This window comes from Schistocerca americana, chromosome X, assembly GCF_021461395.2.
Source record: "Schistocerca americana isolate TAMUIC-IGC-003095 chromosome X, iqSchAmer2.1, whole genome shotgun sequence".
Taxonomy (NCBI): Eukaryota; Metazoa; Arthropoda; class Insecta; order Orthoptera; family Acrididae; genus Schistocerca; species Schistocerca americana.
Genome location: NC_060130.1, coordinates 903,055,260 through 903,081,031, shown reverse-complemented (window position 1 = coordinate 903,081,031; position 25,772 = coordinate 903,055,260). Strand labels below are relative to the sequence as shown.

At 44.9% G+C, this 25,772-nt stretch overlaps 1 protein-coding gene across 2 annotated transcripts in view; it reads left to right on the top strand.

The window, feature by feature from the left end:
* LOC124555782 overlaps positions 1 to 25,772 on the top strand; it is a 366,970-nt gene that overhangs the window by 223,210 nt on the left and 117,988 nt on the right. For both annotated transcript variants that reach the window (XM_047129836.1, XM_047129835.1), the window contains exon 3: positions 23,138 to 23,273. In XM_047129836.1, the coding sequence (XP_046985792.1) occupies positions 23,138 to 23,273 (136 nt within the window). The remainder of the gene's footprint in view (positions 1 to 23,137; positions 23,274 to 25,772) is intronic.

Below are 25,772 nucleotides of genomic sequence, written 5' to 3'. Positions count from 1 at the left end.
GTTCAGCCGTTGGTGCATTTCAAGGAATGTGTAAGCACTATTAAACTACCAGAATAGCTGTTCTCTGTTTGGTTGATCAAACCAAACACATATCTAACACTAGAAGTAGAGCACTAACTAGGTTTTAATTTGTTGCCGCAGCACAGCAAACCTACATCTTCCATACGACGCTCTTCCGGTGATAGACGAGCCACGCAGATGCGATCAGGATCATTTTATGATCAACAAAGACAGTTGGAGAAATCATATATGATTAGATTTAGTACTGACAGAATTTTCATAACATAGGTTTGAATCAATTGGCGTTCGTTAGAAACGCCATGTAAAAATACACCGAAGAGCCCTAGAAACTGATACACTTGCCTAATATCGTGTACGGCCCCCACGAGCACGCAGAAGTGTGGCAACACGACATATGCACTCGACTAATGTCTGAAGTAGTTCTGGCGGAAACTGACACCACTAATCCTGCCAGGTAGTCCACAAATCCGTAAGAGTACGAGATGTTGGAGATCCCTTCTGAACAGCACGTTGCAAGGCATCCCAGATATGCTCAGCATTGTTCATGTCTGGGGAGTTTGGTGGCCAGCGGCAGTGTTTAAACTTAAAACTGTGGCAATTCTGGACGTGTCGGGTGTCGCATTGTCCTGCTGGAATTGCCCAAATCCGTCGGAACGCATAATGGACATGAGTGGATGCAGGTGATCAAACAGGATGTTTACCTACGTGTCACCTGATCAGGGATCCCATATAACTCAAACTGAACCCGCCCCACACCATTACAGCGCCTCCACCAGCTTGAACAGTCGCCTGATGACATGCAGGGTCCATGGATTTTTCTCCACACCCGTACACGTCCTTCCGCTCGATAGAATTTGAAGAGAGACGCGCCCGAGCAGGTAACATGTTTCCAGTCATCAACAGTCAAACGTCGGTGCTGGCGGACCCAGGCGAAGCGTAAAGCTTTGTGTTGTGCAGTCATCAATGATACACGAGTGGGCCATCGGCTCCGAAAGCCCATACCGATAATGTTTCGTTGAATGGTCGGCACGCTAACACTTGTTGATGGCCCAGCATTGAAATGTGCAGCAATTTGCGGAAGGGATGCACTTTTGCCACGTTGAACGATTCTCTTCAGTCGTCGTTGGTTCCGATCTTGCAGAATCTTTTTCCAGCCGCAGTGATGTCGGAGATTTGATGTTTTACCGGAGTTCTGATATTCACAGCACACTCGTAAAATGGTCGTACTGGAAAATCCCTACTTCATCGCTATCTCGGAGATGCTGTGTGCCATCACTCGTGCGCAGACTACAACACCATGTTCAAACTTACTTAAATCTTGATAACCTGCCATCGTGGCAGTAGTAACCGATGTAACAACTGCGCCAGACACTTGCCGTCTTATATAGGCGTTGCCGACCGCAGCGCCGTATTCTTCCTGTTTTACATATCTCTGTATTTGAATACGCATGCCTATACCAGTTTCTTTGGCGCTTCAGTGTAATAAGTGGGTGTTTGCAGTATTATCTAGGTCGGAGAAATCCGTTAGTGTTGGGTATGGAACAATCTGTAAGACTTCAGTGAATCAGTACAGAGCATGAGATTTTTTCAGAGTTATCACATTTGTGTGTAACTATTGGTATTAGTGGTACAGAACCTAAGAAGGAAATAAAAACATGTATTACGGCTAAAACACTAGCAATCAATATTACTATACAACTGTTTAGGATATTTTGTAATCGGAAAGCAAATGTAACGTGGTAAAATAAAGTTTGTATTTACGGAGAATGGCGGCGTCGGACTTTTCCTATCTGAAATGGGACGACCTCTTTCTCCTTCCTGCCCTGTTCTGTCTGGCTCTTACATCAACGGACGAACGTCGCATGGAAGGAATAGGCCAGTGGTACCCATTCTTTCTGAACAATTACCTCTGAACTATATCCCATATCATCTGACACCCTAAACAAAGTTTCGGACCTAATTAAATTGGCCTGTCCCAAGAATTAGCAATCCTAAATTGGACAACACCGTTAAAGGATCACTTTTTCGAAAACCCATTATTGTCTCTCATTGCTACAAAGAAGTTTGAATGTTGATTTGAAGATGCATACAATCTTCGTCTGAGTTGCTGCAAAAGCGTGGCGATCTCCGACGTCACCCTCGGGCTAAGCGACGCTCCAAACAGCAAGGTGTCGACACAAGTAAAAAGAAGATCATGTGAGCTGTAATGTGGGTTAATGATGTCACATTGGCACCAAATTTCGACACACTTTTGCCCAATGCCATTGTGAACGTGTCACACGATACGAAGGGCGTGACACACCCTCTTACCCACATATCACCCCTTCTTTTGACGCCTCTGCAATGGAGATCAGAACGGCGACTCCCAGCGTTGATTATTTTATGGGTAGCCGAAGAAAACATTTTAGACACACCACCGCTCAGAATCGACACGAAAAGGCCACAGAGAGTAACATAAAGGACGTTAATGAAACCACCCATAGCCTTGGGCCGTTGATTCCCACGCATTTCGCGATCTAGAAAGACATTCGACGAAATCTGAATGCAACAAGACGACGTTCTTGACAACTTTTGGCACTGCTGACACCCCACAGACGATTCAAGCCTTCTCTAAGGGCATAGTGGGGCTCCGACCCCACTTCATTTGACTGCACGCCCTTTGCAGTGCAGCCCGACTGCAATTTTTGCTCTGGTGTACAGGGTAGAGAAACTAGGAACCGTTCAAAACCATTCGACGAAATTTGAACGCAATCCCATGCAGCAAAGGATGCTTATGACTTTTCGGCCCTCCTGATATGCACATAGACACATGCATGAATGAAATAGCAGAGAGACCCTCTGATGAGATCGTCCCCCCTTCCCCCTCCCCCGCCCCCCCCCCCCCCCCACCACCACAAATCGCCAATATCTCATTGCCATCCAACCACCTTTTTTGAGTCTTTTAAAAATGTACATGTACAGAGACAGCCCATGCAAGAGTCCTAGGTGCCTGCAGGTAGCCGGCCGGAGTGGCCGAGCGGTTCTAGGCGCTACAGTCTGGAACTGCAGGACCGCTATGGTGGCAGGTTCGAATCCTGCCTCGGGCATGGATGTGTGTGATGTCCTTAGGTTAGTTAGGTTTAAGTAGTTCTCAGTTCTAGGGGACTGATGACCTCAGTAGTTAAGTCCCATAGTGCTCAGAGCCATTTGAACAATTTTTTTTTTTTTTTTTTTTTTTTTTTTTTTTGCCTGCAGGTAGGCTGCCCCGTTGCTCTTCCAGCCATGCAGAGATGGAGAGAGGGTCAAGGGGTTGCCTGCTTGAAGGCGTCTAGCACTGTGTCACAGACTGGTGGGCAGGCGACACCAGGGCTGTTGAAGGGTTGAATTGTATGTGGGTGTCAGCAGTCTCAAACCTTGTCAAGACCATTGTCTTGCTGCTCATTGCACTCCGAGCTGTCGTGTTTGACCGGGAAACGTGTGGGAATCAATCCCCCAAGGAGTGGAGTAGTTTTTTTTCACTTGCCGCCCTGATTTTACGACCCACCACCTAATTGCTTAAGGTGGATCTTTATTGACCACTTAGCCCCTGCGATCGGTATATGGGCGCTGATATGGCTGAACCTCCACACCAGTTCCCGCATCCGATTACACCGTTGCCCGTGTCCCGCCACGTGGAGGCAGGTCATAGTTGATCTTGTTTATTTTCCTTTTTTATTTTGTTTTCTTTTACTTGGTTATCTTTGTTTGCTGTTTATCTTTTTTTTCTTTTCTTTATGGCAGCTTTCCCAAACCGTTTAACAAAAATTTACATAAAGTTTAAATTTTGAAATAGATATACAAAAATATAGTTTAGAATGAAGAAGAGGAAAGAGGATAGGAAGAAGTTTATAGTCCCTACACCCTGGGGATCTGAGGATGAAAGCCTTGGATTTAGTCGTCAAGCCATTGATCCTCAGTCTCCAATCCTTTGCTTACCTTAGAGGGGTAGTTTCAATGACGTCATTATGCCACCCTCAGAGACAGTTTCGAGTCGATTCTGAGCGACGGTGTGTCTGAAATGTTTTCCGCGGCTACCCATAAGATAACTGCGTGATTTTAACGCTGGGAGTCAGTTCTGACCTTCATCACAAAGGCGTCAAAAAATGTGTGAAATGTGGGTGGGAATTAGTATTAGTCCCATCATGTGAGACGTCCACATTGGCGTTGGGAAGAATTGTGGTGAAGTTTGTTGACAATGTGACATCATTAACATACTTTGCTTGTCATATGGATTTGTGAGTTGTGACCTTCTTTTCGCATGTGTCGACACGTTCTTCTTTGTAGCTTCACCAAACCTGAGGGTGACGTCGCAGGTCACCATGCTTCTGCCCCAGTACAGAGGAAGATCGTAGATACCTTTGAGTCAAATTTAAAACTTCTACGTGGCAGTGGGAGATACTAACGCGGTTTCTAAAAACTTACCATTTAACTGTGTTGCACAGTGTATTTTTAGAGTGAGAAATTAATTATAATCCTTAGTTAATGTCCAAATAGCTGCAAATAATTCATTTTCAAAGATTCTTACTAAACCAAAAAATACACTCAAGCGTCAAAGAAACTGCTATAGGCATGCGTATTCAAATACAGAGATATGTAAACAGGCAGAATACGGCGCTGCGGTCGGCAACGTCTATATAAGACAAGTGCCTGGCGCAGTTGTTAGATCGGTTACTGCTGCTACAATGGCAGGTTCAAAAAATGGCTCTGAGCACTATGGGACTCAACTGCTGTGGTCATAAGTCCCCTAGAACTTAGAACTACTTAAACCTAACTAACCTAAGGACATCACACACATCCATGCCCGAGGCAGGATTCGAACCTGCGACCGTAGCGGTCGTGCGGTTCCAGACTGTAGCGCCTTTAACCGCTCGGCCACTCCGGCCGGCACAATGGCAGGTTATCAAGATTTAATTGAGTTTGAAAGAGGTATTATAGACGGCGCACGAGCGATGGGACACAGCATCTCCGAGGTAGCGATGAAGTGGGGATTTTCCAGTACGACCATTTCACGAGTGTACAGTATCAGGAATTCAGTAAAACAACAAATCTTCGACATCGCTGCGGCCGGAAAAAGATTCTGCAAGAACGAAACCAACGACGACTGAAGAGAATCGTTCAGCGTGGCAGAAGTGCATCCCTTCCGCAAATTGCTACAGACTTCAATGCTGGGCCATCAACAAGTGTCAGCGTGTAAACCATTCAACGAAACATCATCGATATGAGCTTTCGGAACCGATGGGCCACTCGTGTACTCGTGATGACTGTACGACACAAAGCGTTACGCCTCACCTGGGCCCGTCAACATCGACATTAGACTGTTGATGACTGCAAACATGTTGCCTGGTTGGACGAGTCCCGTTTCAAATTGTATCGAGCGGGTGGACGTGTACGGGTATGGAGTCAACCTCATGAATTCATGGCCCCTGCATGTCAGCAGGGGACTGTTCAGGCTGGTGAAGGCTCTGTAATAGTGTGGGCCGTGTGCCGTTGGAGTGATATAGGATCCCTGATACGTCTAGATACGACTCCGACAAGTGACTCGTACGTAAGCATCCTGTCTCATCACCTGCATCTATTCATGTCCATTGTGTATTCTGACGGACTTGCACAATACCAGCAGGACAATGCGACGCCCCACACGTGCAGAATTTCTACGGAGTGGCACCATGAACACTCTTCCCCCAAACTCGCCAGACATGAAGATGATTGAAAAGTCACATTATTGAGCATATCTGGGATGCCTTGCAACGTGCTGTTGAGAAGAGATCTTCACCCCCTCGTACTTGTACGGATTTATGGACACCCCTGCAGGACTCTTGGGGTCAGATCCCTGGAGCACTACTTCAGACATTAGTCGAATGCATACCACGTCGTGTTGCGGCACTTCTGCGTGCTCGCGGTGGCCCTACACGATATTAGGCAGGTGTACCAGTTTCTTTGGCTCTTCAGAGTAATTAGTCAATGGTTTCGTTCTTCTTATTCCTAAAAATTCCTCCTCATTTTTGTTTTGGTTTTAAGCACTGCACATCGGAAGTCATGTACTAAGTCATTCAGTTCTTCACTTTTCATTGTCACTCTAGTCGGAAGCCTATTTTCACATCTGTGGGACATGCCGAATGACATCGATATTCTTAACAGTCCTTCAAATTAAAACTGCTACTAACGAACGACAAACCGATCGCTAAGGCAATGCTACCTGTGTTGTATGAAAATCTGTTTAGAGTGCGTTACCATTGTGAGGTCCAAGAAATTGTACTTGCCGGCCGAAGTGGCCGCGCGGTTCTGGCGCTGCAGTCTGGAACCGCGAGACCGCTACGGTCGCAGGTTCGAATCCTGCCTCGGGCATGGATGTGTGTGATGTCCTTAGGTTAGTTAGGTTTAACTAGTTCTAAGTTCTAGGGGACTAATGACCTCAGCAGTTGAGTCCCATAGTGCTCAGAGCCATTTTTTGAAATTGTACTTTGGCTCAGATTTCAGTAACTGAAAATTCCTTCATCCACTGAAACTGGTCTTGCAACCCAGACCAGTTTTCCAAATGTGAAAGAAATAGTTACTTTTCGAAGTTTTTACTGATGGAAAGTGATAACTGGATGGACAGCACAAGCATTCAGTAGACGAGCAAAGCTGACCTTCAGTGCTGTTGGTAAAATAAATACATTTTTAAAATTAAGCTTTTATTGTGTGTGAAACTTACCGTTACCAAGCAGTTCGTATTAACAGTTTTGACTCATGAAAGTGAGACGACCTTTATACACAAAGACCATAAAAAATTTGAGAGTAGCTCATCGACTAATGGAGAACACTACTGCTGAACATTACTGGGAGAGACAGGAAGGCAAATTAAAAGATTCAAAAATGTATTCGAGTGGCACAAAACTATGATAGTGACTAAAAAAACGTTGAAGTGGCTTATACATTAACCAGATGACGAAAGGAAATTCTTGTCTCTATTCCATGGAATAAGAAAATACTGGGAAGACAAATTTATGGTAGTTAGGAGCGAGTAGACGACATGACAAAATATGCATGGAAATATCTAGAGTAGACTTTTATCAAATGTCTGATGAGAATGGTGATGACGACGATGTGTTATAGAGTCTACAAAAATTTTGATAATAAAGATTACTTTTAGCAAATTAATTTAGTATGTTCGCTAACGCTTCATGGAATCCATTTTGTTTTTACCCCTCAGAAACTTTTACTTAATTATCCGCAGACTGGGAACCAATTATGTAGGTAGACTGTCACACAGCACATTGTCCATTTGCAAAGGTGGAATATGTACCGCCGGTGGAGAGGAACGGGTACTATTATGTCACGCCGTCATCGGACACAGATGTTTGCCCGTGGTCTTCTACATCTACTTCTACATTTATACTCCGCAAGCCACCCAACGGTGTGTGGCGGAGGGCACTTTACGTGCCACGGTCATTACCTCCCTTTCCTGTTCCAGTCGCGTATGGTTCGCGGGAAGAACGACTGCCGGAAAGCCTCCGTGCGCGCTCGAATCTCTCTAATTTTACATTCGTGATCTCCTCGGGATGTATAAGTAGGGAGCAGCAATATATTCGATATTTCATCCAGAAACGCACCCTCTCGAAACCTGGACAGCAAGCTACACCGCGATGCAGAGCGCCTCTCTTGCAGAGTCTGCCACTTGAGTTTGCTAAACATCTCCGTAACGCTATCACGCTTACCAAATAACCCTGTGACGAAACGCGCCGCTCTTCTTTTGATCTTCTCTATCTCCTCTGTCAACCCGACTTGGTACGGATCCCACACTGATGAGCAGTACTCAAGTATAGGTCGAACGAGTGTTTTGTAAGCCACCTCCTTTGTTGATGGACTACATTTTCTAAGGACCCTCCCAATGAATCTCAACCTGGCACCCGCCTTACCAACAATTAATTTTATATGATCATTCCACTTCAAATCGTTCCGCACGCATACTCCCAGATATTTTACAGAAGTAACTGCTACCAGTGTTTGTTCCGCTATCATATAATCATACAATAAAGGATCCTTCTTTCTATGTATTCGCAATACATTACATTTGTCTATGTTAAGGGTCAGTTGCCACTCCCTGCACCAAGTGCCTATCCGCTGCAGATCTTCCTGCATTTCGCTGCAATTTTCTAATGCTGCAACTTCTCTGTATACTACAGCATCATCCGTGAAAAGCCGCATGGAACTTCCGACACTATCTACTAGGTCATTTATATATATTGTGAAAAGCAATGGTCCCGTAACACTGCCCTGTGGCACGCCAGAGGTTACTTTAACGACTGTAGCCGTCTCTCCATTGAGAACAACATGCTGTGTTCTGTTTGCTAAAAACTCTTCAATCCAGCCACACAGCTGGTCTGATATTCCGTAGGCTCTTACTTTGTTTATCAGGCGACAGTGCGGAACTGTATCGAACGCCTTCCGGTAGTCAAGGAAAATAGCATCTACCTGGGAGCCTGTATCTAATATTTTATGGGTCTAATGAACAAATAAAGCGAGTTGGGTCTCACACGATCGCTGTTTCCGGAATCCAATTCGGATAGAGAACTAGGATGCGACGGACCCACGCACTATATAGGAAGTACTCAGTTGCACGCCAGCTTCGAAAACGTTCAGGAGTATTGTAACATTAATGCCTATACAAAGCAGCTTTGCTGTTGTACAGCCACAGAATAAATCCTAGTGCTTCACGTCTAGTGTTAGGTTTGTTGTGGTACAGCTATTCTGGTGTAAATTTTTGGTAAATGCACCAAACGGACTGCGTTGTAGGTATATAAAACTCCATCCGAATAGACATCGAAAGGCCCAGAGGTACCGACCGACTGCCGTGTCATCTTCAGACGATAGGCATCACAGGATGCGAGTATGCGGGGGCGTGTGGTCAGCACACCGCTCTCCCGGTCGTTGTCAGCTTTCGTCACTGGAGCCGTTAGTTTTCAGTTAAGTGACTCCTCCACTGGCCTCACAAGAGGTGAGTGCACCAGCTTTGCCAACAGCTCTCGGCAGTCTCGGACGGTCACCTATCCAACCAAGCCCTACAGTGCTCAACTTCATTGATCTGACAGCAACCAGTATTAGCACTGCGGCAAGGCTGTTGGTGGGTATAGAAAACAAAAGCAAAATTCCTACCATTTTGGTATAGACACGAATGAATGTGGCTGCATGTAGGACTTCCTAGCAGGCTGAACACAATGCGTTGTTCTTAACATGACGAAATCAACACATGTAACGGTAATTTGAAGATTACCCCAAGGGACTGTTATTAGGCAGATATTACTTACAGTGTAAATAAATCATTTAGTGGGTAACGTCTGAAATAGGTCTGCGCTCTACCAAAACTATGGTTCGGTAGTTTTGGTACAGCACATAAATGATGTAGTAAATGGTAGAATTATCGGTTGTATTGGTAGCATTGGTAGGGGAAGAAACATAAATATATGTATTGAGAGAAACTGGGAGTTGACGACTTCTTTTTGTATTTTGTTTGTATTCCACATAATCAGAATTAAACATCACTCAGTGTTAGTCCATTGCGTATTTTATATCCGTATAAGTATAAACTGCATATTGAACTCATAAAAATTATTTGATCGTATAACTTCTGCGGTTTTATGTAACCAAAGCAGTTACTTTTGATGCATGCAGAGTTTTTATGCACAAACGTAATAAATCTATATAATTATTGTTGTTGTTTGTACTCAACGGAACTTTCTTCATCATGATCAAAGGCAAGAGTTTCCTGTTGTTATTCGTAAGTGCGAAAGTTGTTTATAAATAACAGAAACCTGAAACTTCCTGGCAGATTAAAACTGGGTGCCGGACCGAGACTCGAAGTCGGGACCTTTGCCTTTCGCGGGAAAGGGCTCTACCAACTAAGCTACCCAAGCACGACTTCAGCTTCTGTAAAGTTTGGAAGGTAGGAGACGAGGTACTGGCGGAAGTAAAGCTGTGAGGACGGGCAGAGTGAAAATCCCGTTCTTGAAACAGAAACCTGTTTTTTTACAAGCTCAAGGAAGAGCTATTGCGCTGTTTGATATGCTTTTTTGTGGTTTTTTAATTTTACTGTTTTTTGATGAAATTGCGATTTATAGCGCCACACGATACATCTGTATTGCATTTTGTTTATTTTTTCTACATTCTCTGTTTCACGCTACAAATCAACAATTTTTGTATAAAACCTGAATTAAACATTGACAGTTTCAATTTTGTTATAAATACTGTTTAATTTTAAATAACAGATAGGAGGCTGATTAAGTAGAGCAGAGATGTTCTGTATGTTACGCAGCCTTTTATATATCTTCACTCAGTCAATGAACGATTCATCACTTCTGGTTCTAGGCGAAAATGCTAAGACACTAATCGCATATGCAGACACAGTGATTGAAATGAGATTAACGCGGTTACGGTCGTAACTGACCAAGGCTATTAGGAAAACTACGATAGTCTCGCTTACTCCTGAAAGTCTACAGTAGCCGACGGTAGCTTTACAACCCTAGCCTGAAGCTTCATGAAGCTGTTGGCAGACAGTGCTGTTGTGTTCAGGAAGGTTGCAACGTCATAGGACTGCAGCGAAATGCAGGAAGACCTACGGAGGATCGATGGTTGTGCCGGGACTTGCAGTTGAAATTAAAAGCAAACAAACGAGACATATCGCTCATAAATAGATGAAGAGATCAATTTTTTCTATAATGCTGTTGCCGATAAATCACTATAAACATTAACGTCATAAACTACCTAGGAGTAGCTGTCTGGAGCTACCTAAATTGGAATGAGTACACACAACTAATTCTAAGAAAAGCAGATGTCAGGCTGAGATTTACCGGAAGACTGAGGAAATATAATTCATTCATCAAACAAGTGACTTGCAAAACAGTTGTAAAACCGATTCTTGGTTACTGATGAGATTGGGTTAGTATAAGATGCGATCAAAAAGTTTCAGTTTGAAAGCCGTACAGTTTAGAATCGGTACGCCAGTTAGGCAAAATCGCCGTGAACATTGAGGCAATCATCGCGCCGACGCACCAGGTGAAGATGCCCCTATGGTGAAACACCATGTCATGCTGCGAGAAGTAGTCCGTAACCGCCTGCAGCTCATCTTCGTCCCACAGGAATCGTCGTTCCTTCAAGGCCTTTTCCGAGGGGCCGAAGGAGTGATAATCACATGGAGAGAGATTAGGACTACAGGGCGGGAGCTAAAGGATCTCCCACTTGAGCTGGCGTAACTTTTGCGTTATGGTATTTGTGATATAGGGACGGCGTCTTGTGTCGATGATGATGATGATGATGTTTGGTTTGTGGGATGCTCAACTGCGCCGTGGCCGTGCGGTTCTAGGCGCTACAGTTTGGAACCGCGCGACTGCTACGGTCGCAGGTTCGAATCCTGCCTCGGGCATGGATATGTGTGATGTCCTTAGGTTAGTTAGGTTTAATTAGTTCTAAGCTCTAGGCGGCTGATGACCTCAGACGTTGAGTCGCATAGTGCTCAGAGCCATTTGAACTGCGCCGTCATCAGCGTCCGTACAAATTCCCAGTCTGTGCACAGTTCAATCTAGCCACTTTCACGAATGATGATGGAGTGATGAGGACAACACAAACATCCAGTCCTCTGGCAGAGAACAATCTCCAACACGGCCAGGAATCGAACCCGGGACCCCACGATTCAGAGGCAGAAACGCTAGCCACTATCGAATCGCGACCAGCACGGAACGTGGGGCACCGTCCCACAACGGTGGTTTTCGGTAGACAACTTTCCCCATACACAGTTTTCATTCATTGATGTATGTCTACCAGTGTGTTTTTTGGCAGTCAAGGAAAAGACAACAGCACGTTAATCCTGTTTAGCCGCATTGGATAAAAACGTCGCCATAGTTCGCGCTTCCTCATTTACCACACGTACCTCAGAAAGACACAAAAGCCACAATAATCCCTTGCTTGCATATCGGTGCTTATATACCCGAATGGGAGTTGTGCTACTCTGCATATACGCTGCAGCAACGCCATCAGACGCAAAATTTTTGATCGTGGCTTATAGAAGAGTAGAGAATATCCTATGTTCCGTCACGAGATCGTTTACTAACCGAGAGAGCGTTACGGAGATGCTCAACAAACAACTGTTCTAGCCGCTAGGAGAAGTCTCTAACCGCCTGAAGCTCATCCTCGTCCCACAGAAATCGTCGTTCCTTCAAGGCCTTTTCCAAGGAACCGAAGGCGTGATAAATCAAGTGGAGAGAGATTAGGATTATAGGGCGGGAGCTAAAGGATCTCCCACTTGAGCTAGCGTAACTTTTGCGTTATGATATTTGTGATATAGGGACGGTGTCTTGCGTCAATGATGATGATGATGATAATGATGTTTGGTTTGTGGGATGCTCAACTGCGCCGTCATCAGCGCCCGTACAAATTCCCAGTCCGTACACAGTTCAATCTAGCCACTTTCACGAATGACGATGGAATGATGAGGACAACACAAACACCCAGTCCTCTGGCGGAGAAAATCTCCAACACAGCCGGGAATCGAACCCGGGACCTCGATATTCAGAGGCAGCAACGCTAGCCACTATCGAATCGCGGCCAGCACGGAACATGGGCCACCGTTCCACAACGGTGGTTTTCGGTAGACAACTTTCCCCATACACAGTTTTCATTCTATGACGTATGTTTACCAGTGTGTTCTTTGACAGCCAAGGAAAAGACAACAGCACGTTGATCCTGTTTGGCCGCATTGGATAAAAACGTCGCCATAGCTCGCGCTTCCACACGTAACTCAGACACAAAAGCCACAGTAACCCCTTGCTTGCATGTCGGTGCTTATATACCCGCATGGGAGTTGTGCTACTTTGCATATGCGCTGCAGCAACGCCCTCAGACGAAAATTTTTGATCGCCCCTTGTAGAAGAGTAGAGAATATCCAATGTTCCGTCGCGAGATCGTTTACTGTTCATATGTTCATATGTGTGTGAAATCTTACGGGACTTAACTGCTAAGGTCATCAGTCCCTAAGCTTACACACTACTTAACCTAAATTATCCTAAGGACAAACACACCCACCCATGCCCGAGGGAGGACTCGAACCTCCGCCGGGACCAGCCGCACAGCATTTGAACTCATATGTAGATATATCAGCAGTTGTTTATCCCACGCACCATTCACGAATGGAACAGGGATAGGGAGAAATTGTTGTGCTACCAGAAGTATACATGCAGCTGTAGATTGACCCGAAATAAAATTAGAGGGACGGTGGGGTTTATAACGCCAAGGTTTTTGTCTATCTAGTCAATCACCGTGTAGCAAGGTACGGGCGCGGAAAAACAGCGCGTGCACCGTGGTTCGAATCTATTTCCTGAATCCCCTTAGTCCACTACAAGTATTCTTTCACCTGGATGTCACAGTAATCCGCATACGTTAGTAGGGCCTCCGACCACCCTGCGTGTGCTACAATAGCCTACCAGGAGCCCAAGAGTTTCGTGAGAGACTAGAATAGTGTTACACAGGGTAGCCACTAACATTCAAACTTGTAAGGGTGTTGCAGAATATGTTGCGCCGAAAAATAACTGTTCAGAAAAAAATTCGATACGTTGCGCCGTTTCCGCTTTAATTAGAATTGAAGTTAGCCAATCAGGCCGTTGTGCGCGCAAATGTGGCCCGTCAGATACAATTAGTGTCAGTTGTTCCCACAGTATAGATCAGGCCTGTTCATCGATCTACCCGTGCGAGCTGGCTCGCGCTCACGGGGCAGTGAGAAATCGGCTGACTCACGGCGGCATATGTTGACGAAAGGAGGGGCGAGGTTAAGACAGGGGAGGGAAGGATCGGAAGAAGATTGCTCAGCAACGAGAATGTACTGTTCTACGGAGATGCCCTGCTAAACGCTGGCTCATTAAGGCGTTTCGTGGAAAATTTATTTTCTAAGGCTTAAAATGTCAATGAATACCACTTATTTTGCTATTCATTAATACATTAATGTCTAATACCACTTCCTGAGCACTGCTGATTCGAAGAGTTCTATGAGTAAGCTTATGTAGGTAGATTTCCTTTCCTTCAATACGTTAAAAAGTTGCTCGCACAGGTATTTAGATCGAAACATCGGCATAGCTGCACCTGCAGACTGGTTAATCGTGGAAAATTATGTTAAAGAAATGAAAGTTTGCGACGCTAAGATTATTATGAAACTTATCACCCAGCTGTCACAGTTCTGACTGTAGTTCAGTTTCCATGATGTCTGCATCAACTGAAAATCAGTGAAACCGTGCAACGCTTTTCAAACTGAAAGGCAATATAAGTTGCTTGAACTACAGGTTCATTTGTTGGGTGTTCCTCCTCAAAATAAAAATCATAGGGGAAATTCGAAGTAAGATTATTCAGATGTTTATTTCTCCGCTCGCATTATGAGGAATGTTTTGGTCAGCCGCATCGCTTACTAGCGCTTTCTTAAAATGGCTCAAATGGCTCTGAGCACTATGGGACTTAACATCTGTGGTCATCAGTTCCCTAGAACTTAGAACTACTTAAACCTAACTAACCTAAGGACATTACACACATCCATGCCCGAGGCAGGATTCGAACCTGCGACCGTAGCAGTCGCGCGGTTCCGGACTGAGCGCCTAGATCCGCTAGACCACCGCGGCCGGCTAGCGCTTTCTTAATTTTTGTACTTTCACTTCTCGCTGTTCGCCTTCCAGTTGCCCATAATCTTCTGTATGGAAGATATAGTAATGTAGTTGTTATTTGACTTTTCTCTCTATGTTCACATACTAACCATGTCAGGGCACCCTCGCATACTCGTGGCGATAACATATTAGACCGCCGGCCGTAGTGGCCGAGCGGTTCTAGGTGCTACAGTCCCGAACTACTTGAAACAGTTAACGCAGAGCAGGGAATCAGCGATCATAAAGCGGTTACAGCATCGGTGATTTCAGCCGTAAATAGAAATATTATAAAAGGTAGGAAGATTTTTCTGTTTAGCAAAAGTGACAAAAAGCAGGTTTCAGAATACTTGACGGCTCAACATAAAAGTTTTATCTCAAGTACAGATTGTGTAGAGGATAAGTGGACAGAGTTCAAAACCGTCGTATAATATGCATTAGATGACTATGTGCCAAGCAAGATCGTAAGAGATCGAAAAGAGCCACCGTGGTACAACAACCGAGTTAGAAAACTGCTACGGAAGCAAAGGGAACTTCACAGCAAACATAAACATAGCCAAAGCCTTGCAGACAAACAAAAATTACATGAAGCAAAATGTAGTGTGTGGAGGGCTATGCGAGAGGCGTTCAACGAATTCGAAAGTAAAGTTCTATGTACTGACTTGGCAGAAAATCTCAAGAAATTTTGGTCTTATGTCAAAGCGGTAGATGGATCAAATCAAAATGTCGAACACTCTGTGACCAAAATGATACTGAAACAGAGGATGACAGACTAAAGGCCGAAATGCTAAATGTCTTTTTCCAAAGCTGTTTCACAGAGGAAGACTGCACTGTACTTCCTTCTCTAGATTTTCGCACAGATGACAAATTGGTAGATATCGAAATAGATGACAGAGGGATAGAAAAACAATTAAAATCGCTCAAAAGAGAAAAGGCCGATGGACTTGATGGGATACCAGTTCGATTTTACACAGAGTACGCGAAGGAACTTGCCCCCTTCATGCAGCGGTGTACCGTAGGTCTCCAGAAGAGCGTGGCGTTCCAAAAGATTGGAAAAGGACACAGGTCATCCCCGTTTTCAAGAAGGGACGTCGAACAGATGTGCAGAACTATAGACCTGTATCTCTAACGTCGATCAGTTGTAGAATTTTGGAACACGTATTATGTTCGAGTATAATGACTTTTCTGGAGACTAGAAATATACTCTGTAGGAATCAGCTTGGGTTTCGAAAAAGACGGTCGTGTGAAACCCAGCTCCCGCTATTCGTTCACGAGACTCAGAGGGCCATAGACACGAGTTCCAGGTAGAGGCCGTGTTTCTTGACTTCCGCAAGGCGTTTTATACAGTTTCCCACAGTTGTTTAATGAGCAGAGTAAGAGCATATGGACTATCAGACCAATTGTGTGATGGGATTGAAGAGTTCCTAGATAACAGAACGCAGCATGTCATTCTCAATGGAGAGAAGTCTTCCGAAGTGAGAGTGATTTCGGGTGTGCCGCAGGGGAGTGTCATGGGACCGTTGCTATTCACAATATATATAAATGACCCTGTGGATAACATCGGAAGTTCACTGAGACTTTTTGCGGATTATGCCTTAGTATATCGAGAGGTTGTAACAATGGAAAATTGTACTGAAATGCAGGAGGATCTGCAACGAATTGACGCATGGTGCAGGGAATGGCAATTGAATCTCAATGCGGACAAGTGTAATGTGCTGCGAATACACAGAAATAAAGATCCTTTATCATTTAGCTACAATATAGTAGGTCAGCAACTGGAAGCAGTTAATTTCATAAATTATCTGGGAGTAGGCGTTAGGAGTGATTTAAAATGGAATGACCATATAAATTTAATAGTCGGTAAAGCAGATGCCAGACTGAGATTCATTGGAAGAATCCCTAAGGAAAGGCAGTCCGAAAAAAAAAGGAAGTAGGTTATAGTACGCTTAGAATGAAATTTTCACTCTACAGCTGAGCTACCCGAGTGGGTAGCTCAGTTGGTAGAGCACTTGCCCGCGAAAGGCAAAGGTCCCGAGTTCGAGTCGCGGTCCGGCACACAGTTTTAATCTGCCAGGAAGTTTATAGTACACTTGTTTGCCAACTGCTTGAATACTGCTCACCGGTGTGGGATCCGTACCAGATAGGGTTGATAGAATAGATAGAGAAGATACAACGGAGGGCAGCGGGCTTCGTTACAGGATCATTTAGTAATCGCGAAAGCGTTATGGAGATGATAGATAAACTCCAGTGGAAGACTCTGCAAGAGAGGCACTCAGACTCCAGTGGAATCTGCAAGACAGACGCTCAGTAGCTCGGTACGGGCTTTTGTTGAAGTTTCGAGAACATACCTTCACCGAAGAGTCAAGCAGTATATTGCTCCCTCCTACGTAATTCTCGCGAAGAGACCATGAGGATAAAATCAGAGCGATTAGAGCCCACACAGAGGCATACCGACAATCTTTCTTTCCACGAACAGTACGAGACTGCAATAGAAGGGAAAACCGATAGAGATACTCAAGGTACCCTCCGCCACACACCGTCGGGTGGCTTGCGGAGTATGGATGTAGATGTAGATACTATAAACATAAAGCACCCTGCACTGACCATATGTCATGCCACTTTTCATCAACTAAAAAAATAAATGGTTGCTATCCATTTAAAACACTGTATGTTCGTGTCTAAGGCTACGCCGAACGTAATTACATTCATCTACATCTACATCTACATCCATACTCCGCAAGCCACCTGACGGTGTGTGGCGGAGGATACCTTGAGTACCTCTATCGGTTCTTCCTTCTATTCCAGTCTCGTATTGTTCGTGGAAAGAAGGATTGTCGGTATGCCTCTGTGTGGGCTCTAATCTCTCTGATTTTATTCTCATGGTCTCTTCGCGAGATATACGTAGGAGGGAGTAATATACTGCTTGACTCCTCGGTGAAGGTATGTTCTCGAAACTTCAACAAAAGCCCGTACCGAGCTACTGAGCGTCTCTCCTGCAGAGTCTTCCACTGGAGTTTATCTATCATCCCCGTAACGCTTTCGCAATTACTAAATGATTCTGTAACGTAGCGCGCTGCTCTCCGTTGGATCTTCTCTATCTCTTCTATCAAACCTATCTGGTACGGATCCAACACTGCTGAGCAGTATTCAAGCAGTGGGCGAATACGCGTGCTGTAACCTACTTCCTTTGTTTTCGGATTGCATTTCCTTAGGACTCTTCCAATGAATCTCAGTCTGGCATCTGCTTTACGGCCGATCAACTTTATATGCTCATTCCATTATAGATCACTCCTAATGCGTACTCCCAGATAATTTATGGAATTAAGTGCTTCCTGTTGCTGACCTGCTATCTCTTCGAAGGCTGCGCTTCTTTGCCTTTCCACTGCTCTTCATAATGTCTGACCACACAATTTTACTGCGAGCGCTTACTCCCCAAGCGGCAAGAGAGCGGGAGCGCTATTCCTCACCTAGCCGCCGCATCCTGAACAGGTCTGGTGTAGATGGTAGCGCACGAGACTTCTCTGACTTTGGCTCGGGTTCGATCCTCTCTACCATCCCGTGCCCAATCATTGTATCGTTCTCTTGTTCGCATATAGGAAACCAAACGACGTACACGTTTGGCTACACCGTCTCTGTTGGGTCGCTTGAATTTGGCCAGCCTGAGTGGCTAACTTCAATGCTAAATAACTCGGAATCGGCGCAGCGTATCAAATTTTTTTTCTTAATAGTTATTTCTCAACAGAAACTCTTGCTAGACTTTTAGACATTCTGACTAACCTGTATACCGGGTGTTCACCGAGCGAGGTAGCGCAGTGGTTAGCACACTGGACTCGCATTCGGGAGGACGACGGTTCAATCCCGTCTCCGGCCATCCTGATTTTGGTTTTCCGTTATTTCCCTAAATCGCTTCAGGCAAATGCCGGGATGGTTCCCTTGAAAGGGCACGGCCGATTTCCTTCCCCATCCTTCCCTCACCCGAGCTTGCGCTCCGTCTCTAAAAAAATGGCTCTGAGCACTATGGGACTCAACATCTTAGGTCATAAGTCCCCTAGAACTTAGAACTACTTAAACCTAACTAACCTAAGGACATCACACACACCCATGCTCGAGGCAGGATTCGAACCTGCGACCGTAGCAGTCCCGCGGTTCCGGACTGCAGCGCCAGAACCGCTAGACCACCGCGGCCGGCGCTCCGTCTCTAATGACCTCGATGTCGACGGGACGTTAAACACTAATCTCCTCCTCCTCCGGGTGTTCCTTCTGTGAGTCATCAAGCACATTTTCTCTGCTGTTTTGGCAGCTGCAGTTTCGTTTTTTCAATGTGTAGCTGGAGTCAGACCAAACAAATACTTTTCATCACGCGCTTCATCTCTGTGTCGCCGGGATGAGGGTCGGTTTTCTTCCCGTTAGCGAAAAAATTATTTCAAAAAGGGAATTTTATGTGTCCATTCTATAGAGCGGTCACAATGCAGTTTAGTGAGATATTTGTTTCATCGATATGTATCAAGAGAACCAGTTCTCCATCAGCGACACTACTGCCCTGGTCCGCACTGACTGTTGCCACCATGCAGCAGCTCTGCTCGGTCACTGCTGGAGAACTGATTATATCGATAAAACAAATATCGCACCAAATTAATTCTTGGCCGCTCTATAGAATGGGCACGTGAAATTCTACTTTTCAAATCAGTTTGTGTGTAGCGGGAAACAAACCGACGCTTTCCGTCGACAATGGGCGCCGCATGAAAAAACATGATGAGCAGTATTTGTCTGGTCAACTCCGGCTAAACTTTGCAAAAAGTAAATTGCAAATATCGGCCGAAACATCAGAGAAAAGGCGTCTTATGTCTCTTAGGAGGGCTACCCGGTATATGTAGAGCTAGGCACACAGCAGTCTATCGACAGGCCTGGCAAGGGAATCTCCCCATCGCACGCCCCTCAGATTTAGTTATAAGTTGGCACAGTGGATAGGCCTTGAAAAATTGAACACAGATCAATCGAGAAAACAGGAAGAAGTTGTGTGGAACTATGAAAAAAAATAAGCAAAATATACAAACTGAGTAGTCCATGCGCAAGATAGGCAACATCAAGCAATGTGTGAGCTCACGAGCGCCGTGGTCACGTGGTTAGAGTGAGCAGCTACGGAACGAGAGGTTCTTGGTTTAAGTCTTCCCTCGAGTGAAAAGTTTACGTCCTTATTTTCCCATAGTTATGATCTGTCCGTTCGTTCATTGACGTCTCTGTTCACTGTAATAAGTGTAGTGTCTGTGTTTTGCAACCGCACCGCAAAACCGTGCGATTAGTAGACGAAAGGGCGTGCCTCTCCAATGTGAACCGAAAACATTTGATCGCAAGGTCATAGGTCAACCGATTCCTCCACAGGAAAACACTTCTGATATATTCTATACGTTCGATCCCTTAAGGAACTTTCCGATTCCTTACGGTTCGGAAAATATTCATTGACCTTGTTATTGAAGTCGCGAGCTATATTTGCTGGATTCATATTGCCCACGTAATACATCTCACGTATTTAATGGACTCTCGTCCAAAGTAGCGAACAGTCAACTGCCAGCCAGGGAGCCTCGTTAGCAGGAATACTCTCTCTTCCGTGCGCTGTAGTCGACTGACGTCGTGTGTTTCGTTGTTTGTTTAAGTGTAGCGTCCCCACACTACGGTGCAGTTACCTCGCATCGGACGGACGGACGGACGACAGATAATAATTGTCTGAAAAAAAAAAGTTGAGGGAGGACTTGATCCAAGGACCTCTCGTTCCGCAGCTGCTCACGTTAACCACGGGACCACGGCGCTCTCGAGCTTAGACTCTCATTGATGTTGCCTATCTTGCGCGTGGACTACTCAGTTTGTATATTTTGCTTATTTTTTTCATAGTTCCACACAACTTCTTCCTATTTTCTCGATTGAATGTGTTAAGTTTTTCAAGGCATATCCACTGTGCCAACTTATAACTAAATCTGAGGGGGGTGCGATGGGGAGGTTCCCTTGTAAGTCCTAAATCTCGGATCCTGAGATCTTTGCGAGCGGATTACTTGCTAGCAGAGCCATCACGTCTGCAGTCAGAATCTTCATTTAGCAGTCAGTTTTTGTGTTCCTCGATACGAATCTACAGGGCTAGTCTACAGGGCTGCAAACATTGGCTCGCACTGCCAATTGTGGAGCAGCCCATTCACGTTTGTTCGCATACATAAGGCGTTCCATCAAGACGGTTATCTTATGCGTATTAACAGCTGCACGGTGCGAACTTGAGGGCTAGGCATTCGCATCTACCGTGAACGCTGCCTTCAACCTCCACTAAGATGTAGCTAAGAGATTTCCTATCATTTGTGTCAGATAATTTGCGGCGACGATAACTGTGAGATAAAGCTCTGTAGAATAGGGCTTGTCTGTATTACCTTCCAAACTCACGAATATCTCCCACGTTTTCCCAGTGCAAAATGTGACTCGTTGCTGAGTCCCTACAATTTTCAACATTACTCTCGTCTGACGACACAACAACCTAAAATGCCAACGTTCAGAATTTAACAGAATACCGTGCAGAACACATAACTATAGCACGAAGCTACGGTGGCAAGTTCGAATCTTGCCTCGGGCATGGATGTGTGTGATGTCCTTAGGTTAGTTAGCTTTAAGTAGTTCTAAGTTCTAGGGGACTGATGACCTCAGATGTTAAGTCCCATAGTGCTCAGAGCCATTTGAACCATTATAGCACGAATTTTTGTGTAGACACAACAAATTTTGATTGATTCGTATATCTTGCATAACAAAGGCTACTCATCAGAGTTCTCTATATCTTTAAAAATGGATTAAATGTGTTTACAGTAATGAGTGAAACTTTGTTATAATAACAAAATTTTAAAATTCACACATTCATTTCTCTCCCATTTTACAAGTACTTTGTATTGATCATAATGGCATTATACAAATTTTTATCTGGAATTATTTTAAATAACTACACTACTGGCCATTAAAATTGTTACACCAAGAAGAAATGCAGATGATAAACAGGTATTCATTGGACAAATATATTATACTAGAACTGACATGCGATTACATTTTCACGCAATTTTGGTGCATAGATCCTGAGAAATCAGTACCGAGAACAACCACCTCTGGCCGTAATAACGGCCTTCATACGCCTGGGCATTGAGTCGAACAGACCTTGGATGGCGCGTACAGGTACAGCTGCCCATGCAGCTTCAACACGATACCACAGTTCATCAAGAGTAGTGACTGGCGTATTGTGAAGAGCCAGTTGCTCGGCCACCATCGACCAGACGTTTTCAATTGGTGAGAGATATGGAGAATGTGCTGGCCAGGGCAGCAGTCGAACATTTTCTGTATCCAGAAAGGCCCGTACAGGACCTGCAACATGCGGTCGTGCATTATCCTGCTGAAATGTAGGGTTTCGCAGGAATCAAATGAAGGGTAGAGCCACGGGTCGTAACACATCTGAAATGTAACGTCCACTGTTCAAAGTGCCGTCAGTGCGAACAAGAGTTGACCGAGGCGTGTAGGCGTGTAACCAATGGCACCCCATACCATCACGCCGGGTGATACGCCAGTATGGCCATGACGAATACACACTTCCAATGTGCGTACACCGCGATGTGCCAAACACAAATGCGACCATCATGATGCTGTAAACAGAACCTGGATTCATCCGATAAAATGACGTTTTGTCATTCGTGCACCCAGGTTCGTCGTTGAGTACACCATCGCAGGAGCTCCTGTCTGTGATGCAGCGTCAAGGGTAACCGCAGCCGTGGTCTCCGAGCTGATAGTCCATGCTGCTGCAAACGTCGTCGAACTGTTCGTGCAGATGGTTGTTGTCTTGCAAACGTCCCCATCTGTTGACTCAGGGATCGAGACATGGCTGCACTATCCGTTACAGCCATGCGGATAAGATGCCTGTCATCTCGACTGCTAGTGATACGAGGCCGTTGAGATCCAGCACGGCGTTCCGTATTACACTCCTGAACCCACCGATTCCATATTCTGCTAACAGTCATTGGATCTCGACCAACGCGAGCAGCAATGTCGCGATACGATAAACCGCAATCGCGATAGGCTACAATCAGACCTTTATCAAAGTCGGAAACGTGATGGTACGCATTTCTCCTCCTTACACGAGGCATCACAACAACGTTTCTCCAGGCAACGGCGGTCAACTGCTGTTTGTGTATGAGAAAACGGTTGGAAACTTTCCTCATGTCAGCACGTTGTAGGTGTCGCCACCGGCGCCAACCTTGTGTGAATGTTCTGAAAAGCTAATCATTTGCATGTCACAGCATCTTCTTCCTATCGGTTAAATTTCGCGTCTGTAGCACGTCATCTTCGTGTTGTAGCAATTTTAATGGCCCGTAGTGTATTTTGGGCACTCGGGAAAGACTACGACGACCAAATTGTTATCATAGCCTCTGAAATTTCTGTTTTAGTGGAAAAGAGTTGTCGAAATGTAACAAGTGAAGTGGTATCATACTTCGTGAATCCCAGCTACCCAAATCAAGACAGAGCTGGGACATTCTGTGACTTCAGGATTGATGTACTGGATGAAGATATCTGTCAAGTACGGTAAGAGAAGATTATTTGCCATCATTTTTACTTTTGTTAATCTGTCAATGACTAAGCGTTTGTAAGAGTTTGTAGTGCATAAAAATGTAAGTGTATTGTATCTAGACACCTTTCATAAATAATGGAACTTTCACTCTGTAGCGGTGAATGTGCTCTTTTGGAGCTTCCTGGCATTAAAAGCCGGCCGGAGTGGCCGAGCGGTTAAAGGCGCTACAGTCTGGAACCGCACGACCACTACGGTCGCAGGTTCGAATCCTGCCTCGGGCATGGATGTGTGTGATGTCCTTAGGTTAGTTAGGTTTAAGTAGTTCTAAGTTCTAGGGGACTTATGACCACAGCAGTTGAGTCCCATAGTGCTCAGAGCCATTTGAACCATTTTTTGGCATTAAAATTATCTGTATTCTTTTCTTAAATTAAAACTACGTACCGGACCGGGAAACGAACCCGGCTTTTACTGACATCTGTCCAGGCATGACCCAAACTCGCCCTCTCAGCTTCATTTCTCGTACTTTCCAAATACCACAAAAACTTTCCTGCGTTCTTTCTGGGATAGGACGTCGGGAGTAGCACTGCACGATATCGTTCCTTCAAGAAGATATGCAGTAGAGCTACTGTGAAGTGTGGAAAGTATGAGAGAAGTCCTCGCTGTGAGGGCGTTTGGTGAGTCGTGCCTAGTAAAGTCATTCAGTAAGCGCACTGACCACTAAAAGCGAGGTTCCAGGTTCAAGCCCGGGGCCATCTCAAGTATGTCAGGAAGTTTCATACATATCTAACATTTTGGAAAGAATATTTTAAAATACTCGTACTCTGTATGCAAAGTACACATAATTATACACTATTTGATACTGCTGGAATTTGCATAACTTTTATATTCGAAGTGAATGGTAATTTACAGCAGAATTCTGTAGTAATACATTCTTTATACTTGAGATAAGACCGAGCGACTTGGCACAGTGGTTAGCACACTGGACTCGCATTCTGGAGGACGACCGTTCAAACCCGCGTCTGGCCATCTTGATTTAGATTTTCCGTGTTTTCCCTAAATCGCTTCAGGCAAATGCCGGGATGGTTCCTTTGTAAGGGCACGGCCGACTTCCTTCCCCATCCTTCCCTAATCCGATGGAACCGATGACCTCGCTGTTTGGTCCCCTCCCCCCAACTTCCCAACCAACCAACCCATCTCCTTACACAAGGCATAAGATGAGAAAATATATACATTTGCATAAACTACTGACACGTTTCCCTTGTCCTAAGACAGCTCAACGTGTCTGGTCTTATGTACATACGTTTTTCAACAGACTTACAGTGAAACAATAATGATGCAGAAAAGGCTCGCATTATCGGAAATTAAAGTAAAATAAACTCCGCCCGAACAGGCCATGAAGGCCCAACGGTACCGACCGGCCGCCGTGTCATCCTCAGCACACAGGCATCACTGGATGAGGATATGGAGTGCCATCTACACCTACATCCATACTCCGCAAGCCACCTGACGGTGTGTGGCGGCGGGTACCTTGAGTACCTCTATCGGTTCTCCCTTCTATTCCAGTCTCGTATTGTTCGTGGAAAGAAGGATTGTCGGTATGCCTCTGTGTGGGCTCTAATCTCTCTGATTTTATTCTCATGGTCTCTTCGCGAGATATAGGTAGGAGGGAGCAATATACTGCTTGACTCCTCGGTGAAGGTATGTTCTTGAAACTTCAACAAAAGCCCGTACCGAGCTACTGAGCGTCTCTCTTGCAGAGTCTTCCACTGGAGTTAATCTATCATTTCCGTAACGCTTTCGCGATTACTAAATGATCCTGTAACGAAGCGCGCTGCTCTCTATTTGATCTTCTCTATCTCTTCTATCAACCCTATGTGGTACGGATCCCACACCGGTGAGCAGTATTCAAGCAGTGGGCGAACAAGTGTACTGTAACTTACTTCCTTTGTTTTTGGACTGCATTTCCTTAAGATTCTTCCAATGAATCTCAATCTGGCATCTGCTTTACCGACGATTAATTTTATGTGATCACTCCATTTTAAATCACTCCTAATGCCTACTCCCAGATAATTTATGAAATTAACTGCTTCCGGTTGCTGACCTGCTATATTGTAGCCAAATGATAAAGGATCTTTCTTTCTATGTATTCGCAGCACATTACACTTGTCTACATTGAGATTCAGTTGGCATCCCATGCACCATGCGTCAATTCATTGCAGATCCTCCTGCATTTCAGTACAATTTTCCATCGTTACAATACTACAGCATAATCCGCAAAAAGCCTCAGTGAACTTCCGAAGTTATCCACAAGGTCATTTATATATATTGTGAATAGCAACGGTCCTATGACACTCCCCTGCGGCACACCTGAAATCACTCTTACTTCGGAAGACTTCTTTCCATTGAGAATGACATGCTGCGTTTGTTATCTAGGAACTCTTCAATCCAATCACACAATTGGTCTGATAGTCCATATGCTCTTACTTTTTTTATTAAACGACTGTGGGGAACTA